Source organism: Lytechinus variegatus, chromosome 15, assembly GCF_018143015.1.
Source record: "Lytechinus variegatus isolate NC3 chromosome 15, Lvar_3.0, whole genome shotgun sequence".
NCBI lineage: Eukaryota > Metazoa > Echinodermata > Echinoidea > Temnopleuroida > Toxopneustidae > Lytechinus > Lytechinus variegatus.
The window spans coordinates 19,217,265-19,227,066 of NC_054754.1; the positions used below are offsets into that span (position 1 = coordinate 19,217,265).

The following is a 9,802-nucleotide window of genomic DNA, read 5'->3' on the forward strand; positions in this document are numbered from 1 at the left end:
GCAAGCAAATCTCTTGCTACATAAAGGTTAAACCAGAACTACGTCGAGACGGTGTAGAACGACGTCATTGCATTGAAATGTATTCATTGATGTAGGGTCGACAGGTGGTCAAACCTTTGCAGGCTTTTTACCATTGTTCCCAACTGTTCAGTACCTCGCTTCCTTCCGCTAGTGCGTCGTTCTCCTGAACATTGAGGTGGATTCATGGACACCCCGCCTGAATCATGCACCGTTTTTTCACTTCCTCAATACTCTACAAGTCTGTAGTCACTATAAACATATGCTTTTGTAGTTATCTGTCCCTTGTTATAATGCCATCATAAGCTAAGAGTGAAAGATGACTAGTTGCAGTGAGCCTCAGTTACCTAGAATTTTTCTTAAACACATTTTCTACAAGAAGATTATGATGATGTCATGAAAGTTTATAGCATTTGGTAAATGATACATTACCATTTGTGATGTTATTTCAATTTATATCATCTATATGTTCTTTGTATATACTAGCCTTGATGTTCTGCATCAAATATATTCTTGAATAAAGAATATATAAAGAATACTACTAATAGCCAGTTTACACTTTTGTCCAGGTAGGTGTTTCATGGCTGTTTTTAAGTTAAGAGCTACTTTAAGAAATACTGGTGAACCTTTCTTTCGTGCTAAATAATCACCAATGAACATTTGGTGAATGGTGAATACCATTTACCACAAGAAAGGATCACCGGCCATTCTTATAGTCACTCTTAACATATGAAACGGCCCCTGGATTACAAACTTGAAATCATTGTATGGTTTCAGCTACTGTTGTGTGTAATCATGATTGCAATGCTTTTGGTCAAACAAGACCGCTTGAGCTTTAATAATAATAAAAATAGTTGTATACTTACCCAGGGTAGCCACTTGAGTTCTGAAATCTACTTCAGATACGCCATACTTACCTATTCCCTTAAATGCCATTCGATCGCCACGCTCGAATACACCCGGCAAAAATTTCTCCTATAAAAGGAGAAAAAGTCTGCAACGCAGACTAGAGCCCCGCACGACAAGGAGGGAAACCCCGCCCTATACTATAAGTACCTTGCGTGCGTGGCTCACTTCCTCTTTCTTTTGCCGGCGCCCGAACCTAACGGTTGTGTGGCGCTTACGCTCAGTTAGAGTTTCTATACACCCAAACAGTTAAAGATTTTCCCAAGAGTAGACAGAGGTCTCAGAACCCACGTCTCGGGACAAAAAGTAGACAGAGGTCTCAGAACCCACGTCTCATTACAAAAGTAGACAGAGGTCTCAGAACCCACGTCTCATGACAAAAAGTAGACAGAGGTCTCAGAACCCACGTCTCATTACAAAAGTAGACAGAGGTCTCAGAACCCACGTCTCATCACAGAAGTAGGCAGAGGTCTCGGTACCCACGCCTCATCCGATCCCATAGCCATAACCAGACGGAGGTACGTTTCAGGCCCCACGTCTATATTATCCACCATAATGAGCCAAACAACTGGATCGAAAGACTCTCCCCGTCAGGGCCCCAATCAAGCCTGTAATATCACTTCCCAGAACAATACGAAAGAGGATGGAGCTATGAAAGATGATGGAGGAAAGAAAACCCCCAATATAGCCAGGTCTAAACGAGGTACAGGGTTCAAAATCCCCCTCAAAGGAAAAGTCAAGACCCCCTCCCAGGCCAGACCCGAGGGGAAGACAGCTAAAACCCCTACTCCGGACGAATTAACCCACGGGACGTCCGTCACCTTACTGGGAAAGATACCGAAGGTTAAGGGGGCCGAGTTTTCTTTGGACGACTCGGATAAATTCGAGACGATTCCCGTCAACAAGAAAGCGAAGGTGGGGGAATCAGGGAAGGACGTAAAAACGAGTTTTCATCCCCCTGACGACACGGACATTGCCTCGGCGGCATGGTTCATGAAGATGTTCCAGGCGGCGCAAAAATGTATGAACTTGTCGAATCAGCCGATTGCAGGCGACACCAGCGCCCCTACCAGATCAGCGGCGCAGACCAAAACTCGGCCCGACAGCCCAGGCGCCCCGACGCCGGACGGGCCGCTGAGGCGTGACGGAGTACCGGCGAAGCGGCCACGGCCAGGACAACGGGACATTGAAAGCCGTACTCGGGGGAGAAGCCCGAGTACCTGTCATGCTCCCTCTATTGATATAAATGAGGATGATTCAAACTCTGAATATGGCTACCATCGGCCCATAGCATCCCGCAAGCGAAAATGGGCAGACTCTTTGCTGTCTCAACTTTCCACTTCAGGTTCAGAGAGACAGAGCATTGCTAGCGGTCGTTATGAGAAGGAGGGGGTTTCAGTGATTAGTGAGGGTTTTTCTTCAGCTATTTTTGCTTCCAGCCCCAGCTCTCGCCATGATAGCGTAGAAAGCAAGCCTGTTTCGGCTGCAGATTTGATTACGAAATACTGCCCCCAGCTTAAGGCAGAGACTACCGACTCAGAGGAATCTAAGCCTATTTTCTGTCTCGATTCGGAGCTTGGGAGACAATCTGTCAACTCAGCTGCGGTGAAGCTTGACAAACCCTTCTCATCCTGCCTGAATTACCTTAATGACAGGGGAAGGGACTTACGTCCTACCAACAGAGTGGTTAAGAAGCACTTTCGCTTTGGGGAACGAGACTTTAAGCACGCTTTCAAGACTCCCACAGTCCCAGATGCAGCCTTTTGTGTTGGTGATGCTAAGGCTAAGAGATCGCGCTACTCTAATCAGAATCCACTCGGGTCACGTAGATTTAAGCGTATGGAGAGTCAGTTGACCTCTATTGACCAGACAGCCAGGGCATCTATGCGCCTAGCAACCTATCACACATATCTTTTGACAGCCTTTCGGGAATCTGAGAAACTAGGTATCTCCCCAGAGGATCGCAGAGACATATGGGAGTGTGTTATGAAGATTGCAGAATACCAGTTTGAACAGGCGTCGAGAACGGCCATACTTTGCACGAGAGCAAGACGTTCACAGGTCATTGACCTACTTCAGATTGAAAAAAATGCTACTCGACTACTCGAAAGACTGCCAGCCTGGGGGGATGACCTTTTCAGTGGTCGTTTTCAGGAAGTTTTAGAATCTTCTATCTCTGCCTCTTCCACGGCTGATAAGACAGTGTACAGGTTGTCTTCACATTCTTATGGCCAACGTTCCTCCTCACGTCAGCAGGCCTCTGGGCCGAGTAACCAGCAACCGCAGGGCCCCCCACAACGCGAGGTCAGGGCTAGGAGCCCCCAGACCAATCAAAGGACCCCTACACCCTTTCGGGGTCGACGCAGATTGTCCCGCGGTTCTCAGTACCCCCCTAAACACTTGTGACTCCTTGGCCGGACCGTTTTCCCCAGACTTACACGCCCCCGTAGGAGGAAGGCTCATTTTCTTTGCAAAAAATTGGAGCCTCATAACAGGAGACAAATTAATTCTCAGGATAGTGCGGGAGGGATATCGGGTCGAGATCGACCCACATTATCGGGATGCGTTCGCACAATTAACCAAACCTCTGCCCTCCCCCACTCTCTCGAAACGAGAGAGGCTCTTTTAAGGGAAATCAACGAACTGGAGAGAAAGCGTGCATTTTCCAAGGTGCCCTCCAGCCGAAAGATTGTTTTGTCAAATGTCTTCCTAATTCGGAAACGGTCTGGAAAATTCAGGATGATCCTGAATCTAAAGAAACTAAACAGGTTCATCGAAAACAAGCCATTCAAGATGGAATGCCTCTCCAAGATCCTGCCCCTGCTTCGCCCCCACGAGTGGGCGGCATCTATAGACTTATCGGACGCGTATCTTCACGTTCCAATAGCAAGGTCCTCTCAGCATCTCCTAGGTTTCGCAATAGGAGGGGACACTTACCAGTACCAGGCCCTCCCTTTCGGCCTTCGCTCTGCTCCTCGCATCTTTACAAGGCTCGTCAGGGTAATTGCTGCAGAGCTAAGAAGAAGAGAGGTAAAAATTTTTTGCTATCTGGACGATTGGTTGATCCTCGCCCCCTCAGAACAAACCCTTCTCAGACACTTGAAGGTCACAATCGCGTTAACGACAAATTTAGGCCTTCTCATAAACTGGGAAAAATCAAGATTGACTCCAACTCAGACTCCGGATTTCCTTGGAGCATTTATAGACATCCCGAGTCAGGTGGCAGCCCCCCTTCCCCACCGGGTTCAGAGAATGAGAGCAGTCGCGGAGCAACTCCTGTCCAGTCGTCTCTCGACTGCGAAGACTTGGCAGATTTTTCTGGGACTCTTAGCAAGCTTAGTGAATACAGTTCCCCCTTGCAGACTGAGGATGAATTTTCACATAAACAGTTTGGAGATGATTGCGGTGCAGTTAGCCCTCCAACACTTTGCATCCGAGATAGTGGAAAAGTGTGTCCTGATAAAGTCAGACAACCAGACGGTGGTAACATATCACATAGCAGACTTCTTATCGAGGGGGCGCTATCTCCCCTCGGACTGGATGCTCCACGAGGCTGTGGCCAGGGAGATATTCAATCATTTCGGCAACCCACAGATAGATCTATTTGCCTCAACACTACCAGGGACACAGCACTACTACCCCGAGCCCAACAAACTGAGGCTCACACTGTGGCCCATTACAGGGCAGCAGCAATCAAGGCTGGACTTTCTGAACGGGCTGCCAATTTCTCAGCAGAACGTTTACGGTCTTCCACACGATCAACCTACGACTCCAGACTCAGTCACTATGTGAGATGGTGTCGGCAGGCTAAGACTAATCCATGCAGGGCATCTGTAGGTGAGATTGCTGAATTTTTTATATCTTTGTATGACAAGAATTTGGCATGTAATACTATTCGGGGTTACAGGTCTGCCATAGCTGTCCTACATGAAGGCTTTGACAATGGTGAATCTGTTTCCTCGTCTATTTTTCTGTCACGGTTATTAAAGTCCTTCTTTCTTAACAGACCCAGTAGAAGGCTTCTTGCTCCTGCTTGGAGCCTTCCCCAGGTGTTAGTCTCCCTCAGTCAGCCCCCTTTTGAGCTAATGCATCTTTGCGGGATTTAACCATAAAAACTGTTTTCCTTCTGGCAGCGGCTTCTGGTCAGAGGCGTAGCTCTATCCATGCTCTTACCACAGCTCCTGGGCATATTCGTTGGGAGAAAAACAAGATTAGACCTATTCCTCATGGCCGTTTTCTTGCTAAGATCAAACGGGAGTCCTCTCTCCCTCTTGAAATTGTTCTACCATCCATAAGTTCCTTTTCTTCAGTTGGGGAGGATAGATTTTAGACAGTAAACACTGATTTCATGAGACAGTCTGTAAAACAAGGCTTAATTGTCAGTATATCACCGAGGATCTAGATCTGGTACAGTTACATTAACTGAACTTTGTGAAATCTTGAAATCTACGCTGAAAAATGTTCACACCGAAGATCCCCAACACAGATAAGCGCACGTGGGACAATTTATAATTATTGCTTAGGGCGTCGGGCCCGACGCCCTACCCGATTCCTGTGCTTATTTGCTGATTTCTCAGCAATTTCACAATTTCTTCCAGAATTCTTTGGCACATGCGTTTTATACAAACAGACACTTTGGTGGTCATTTCATTGGATTCTGTACGAACTCATTTTGATATCGTTACCAAAACTAGCATTTACCTTTAAAATGGTATCTTGATAAGACTAAACAATTTCTTGCTTCCGATCAACTTTTTGTTAGTTTCATTCCCCCTCACAGGGCTGTCTCGCCGGATACTATCTCTCGTTGGATTGTGGAGGCAGTGAAATCTGCTGGTGATCCAGTCATCATTCACCAGAAAGTTAGAGCCCATGACACAAGAGGATTGGCTGCTTCCTGGGCCCTATTCAAGGGCGTACCCATGGAGGATATAATGAAAGCGGCATATTGGTCCAACGCTAATACATTCACATCCTGCTACCTCTCGGATGTCCTCGGTGATGAATCCAAGTTTGCGAGGGCCACCCTGTCCGGTCCCCATCGCTAATCCAAGGTATGAGTTTAACTTTACAAGCTTGTCATTAGTATCTTGTATAATAGAATTGATCTGTAGGGCCTCTTGGCTTTGACCTTTGGCCTGACCACCTCCCATAGTTGTTTCCGTGGGAATCTGGCATTTAAGGGAATAGGTAAGTATGGCGTATCTGAAGTAGATTATGTTGTTCAGTAGTGAACACCATATCTACGAAGTAGCCATACTTACCTATGCTACCCTCCCACCTCCCCTCTTTCTGTATCTGAGGTTCGTTTGCCTAAGAAAGAGGAAGTGAGCCACGCACGCAAGGTACTTATAGTATAGGGCGGGGTTTCCCTCCTTGTCGTGCGGGGCTCTAGTCTGCGTTGCAGACTTTTTCTCCTTTTATAGGAGAAATTTTTGCCGGGTGTATTCGAGCGTGGCGATCGAATGGCATTTAAGGGAATAGGTAAGTATGGCTACTTCGTAGATATGGTGTTCACTACTGAACAACATAAACTGTTCTCTCAGCGGGCCCTGCTATTATTACCTCGGCTTTAGCTGGGCTGCATATGCACTCAAGCATTCAAGGAATTAATCTTACCGGGTACCCATTCACCTCACCTGGGTAGAGTGCAGTACAGTGTGGATGAAATTTCTTGCTGAACGAAAATACACCATGGCTAGGATTCGAACCCACGACCCTCTGTTTGAAAGGGAAGAGTCAGAACCACTAGACCACGACGCGCCCAATCCCCAAGCCCAAGCAGCATTCAAACATCAAGATGTCGGATGGGTACCACCACACACCATCAGGAATTTTTCTGATCGGCGTAACCTCTGTGTGCTGCGGGCAGATTGTTTCAGCTGTGTCTGCTGTGCAAACCCTTCACTCGAGTTAAGGGTCTGAATGTGCAGCCTATCAATGCCTTGTGCACTGAAGGTCCTCTCGTTCCTGTATGTGCCAGTCTATGCGTCGAGACCCACTTGTTGATCAAAGTTTCAATCAGGGTCTGTGCCTGCAGACTATGCAACTGCTATGTCTGCTTGGTGCCTGTGGTCTCAAGCACAGTTTACAGCAAATCTCTTATAGTTTTCTCTTTAAAGATTACTGATCACTCACATTTTGTCTACATTAAGCTTTCAGATATTGTTGATTGTGCTCTTCAAAAATATCTGATTTACTTCACATTCCTTCGAGCAGAAGCCCCCCCCAAAAAAAATGATAATAATAATAATAATGATAGGAATGAATGAATGAATGAATTTAAAAATATAAAAAATAAAAATTATATAGTTATAATGTTATTGATAGTGAAGTTAGTCCTTCCCACATAATTGTAAATAGCTGGAGAATATCAGTCAAGTTTTTGGTCACGTAAATCGTTCAAATTTAACAGTTGTATGAATAATTTTGATGATATCTATTGCATGATGTGTCCAATGAAAATAACTTCCTTTTCATTTTTTTTTTTAATGCATGATGAAAATATAAACCCTCAAAGCATTGGGTCATGGTAAGAAAAGGAAAGTGTGCAGTAGCAGGATAGGTTGACATCCGTCTTTTCTAATTACTGCGGCTGCAGGATTCTCTTTATTTGAGGTCAAATACATTCGGGTAATAAATAAGGACAAGGCGATCTGTTCTTGGTAAATAACTAAGGGATTGAGTAATGCCGGAAGGGGTATGTTTCCGCAATTAGTCCATCATGAAGTGCCATCTGGGTTCTTCATGCGCTATCAGTCTCTGTCTCTCTCTCTCCATCTTTCTCTTCCCCTCTCTTTCTTTTCTGGTGCTCTCCTTTAATTAATCTCTCATTTACTTCCATGTTTCTATCTTTCCTTTGTCCTTCACTCTCTCTCTCTCATGCTCTCTCTCTTCATCTCCCACATGCTTTGCCCTATTCTCTTTCTCTCTTTATCCTTCATGGCCCCTTCTTTCCATGCCTCTCTACTAAGATGAGTATGAGGAATCTGAGAAAGAGAGAGAGAAGAAGAGAGACAGAAAGAAAGAGCATGAGAGAGAGGATTCTTTAATGGCAAGGAGAGGGAGGAATGGTGAAGTAAGAGAGACGGCACGATCTCCGCTTGTCGTAGAACGCGGTTTGTTTGATCAGCCGATGGCTGGCTCGTCGGACCATCACTGTTGGCGAGCCTGCCGGTTTCTGCGAAAAAAAAGGGTGGTCGAGGCGATGATTGCTTACGTACATGCTGATGACAAGTGCATCGGAGTCGATCTTCACGCCTCGGTGCTACCAGCTGACTAGGGAAAATTGAGAATGCCTCCCTTGTCCACGGGGGAGCCCCACTACCTTCCATGAATGGGGATGTCCAAGAATGGTCTATAATCTTTCCAGGCATGTGCAAAGTAGTAATAAAACCTGAGACAGGTTGCTTTGTTGTCGATGGTCATTAACAATTGCCATCACTTCACGTTTTGGAATAATAAAAGAAGAGACAGGGGAGTAGAGGCTGTGGTTAAGATAGCAATATGTTCTGTTTCAACACCCCTCGGCTTATTCCTCGAAAATTAGACGATAATTCCTTCCAAAGTATTTCCAATCATGAATTTATTCTTACGGCTGATGTGTAATGATATACCATCTTTATAAGTTCCCAGGAAAGACTGCAATTATGTTCTTTATATTCAAATTCAATTTCATTTTTTTTTTAAGAATGTAAACATCAAAGCAAATGCATTTATTGATTTCGAGCCCATATTTCAAATTATCAATGGGAATTCTGGTTTCCATCTAGCCGCGGGCTTGGTTAAACGATTCCCTGAATATATCAATAGCATATCTCTATCCTCTGAAAGGAATTTGCCGCATCCTAGTTCTGGCTTGGAGGCAGTTCTACTACTTACTTACCCATAGCCATTTAAATGAGGGCACTTTGGCCCTATTTGCTTGAATTTTCTTGGAGTTTACTGTGAAATCAAGTGCTTTACCCTTTTCGCATTTCCTGGTCATGAACTTAAATGAATATCTTCATATATCTGTCTTATTACTTGCCCCTCTCCATTATTATATTCAGTCTCTCTCCCTCACTCTCTTACTCTGTCTTTCCCTCTCTTGTTAACCCCTCTCTCTTCTCTGTCCCTTGCTTTCTACCTCCCTCCATCCACTTCTTCTTTGTTGGTGTCACTTCTCTTTTCTTAATTCCAATACCCATTTCTTATTTCTCTCCTGATTTTCTCCATTTTTCATTGCTTCTCTCTTTCCCCTTCCATCTAAATGACTGGACCTTGCAATGGTTACTTGTAGAGCACTTAATCACTACATATATAAAAAAAATCTGGATTGTTAGTTGAAGAAGCAGTTTGTGTATTTTTTTTTAATCCATTGAATACTGATTTATATCATTTCTATTGGCTTTGTACTGGGTCGATTTGGTTCCGGTAGTTGGGGTCAAATACTTGCATTCACAATTCTGTTTGTTCATCATCTATATGTCTGCGCTAGGATATATTATTATTTATTTATTTTGCATTTTTTGCATTTGTAGGTACTGTATTCCTGCGTAGGGGTTCATTTCCACTTTATCTATCTCTTCTATTTTTCCATCATGTGATCCTCATTTGCCTTATCCCATACTTTAAATCAATTAATTTTTTGTTTCATTCTGAACAATAACAAATAAAAAATGTAATTCAATCAACTTTTTGCTGAAAGAAATTAGATATACAAGTAAGTAATTAACTCTATTTGTAAAGTGAGCTTGAATTAATTGCATGAAAGACAATAATACTTCCTGATATTTATTTTGAATATTTTCTTGTTTCATATTCAATATATCATGTTTTAATTTTATTTTTTGTGTGTTATGATGCTTCCTACATAATGATGAATGCTTAATACCAT

The 9,802-nt window shown here is 44.1% G+C and overlaps 1 protein-coding gene across 2 annotated transcripts; it reads left to right on the forward strand.

Annotated features, from left to right (window-relative positions):
* The first annotated feature begins 1,298 nt into the window (after positions 1-1,298).
* LOC121428664 lies at positions 1,299-6,449 on the forward strand. Of its 2 annotated transcripts, none has more exons than XM_041625452.1 (2): positions 1,299-4,761; positions 5,687-6,449. In XM_041625452.1, the coding sequence occupies exon 1, from the start codon at positions 1,480-1,482 to the stop codon at positions 3,328-3,330; it is 1,851 nt and encodes a 616-aa protein (XP_041481386.1). In that variant the 5' UTR covers positions 1,299-1,479; the 3' UTR covers positions 3,331-4,761; positions 5,687-6,449. The 2 variants fall into 2 exon arrangements, with proteins under 2 accessions (XP_041481386.1, XP_041481385.1); XM_041625451.1 differs by having other exon boundaries at positions 5,705-6,449.
* The last annotated feature ends 3,353 nt before the right edge of the window (positions 6,450-9,802 follow it).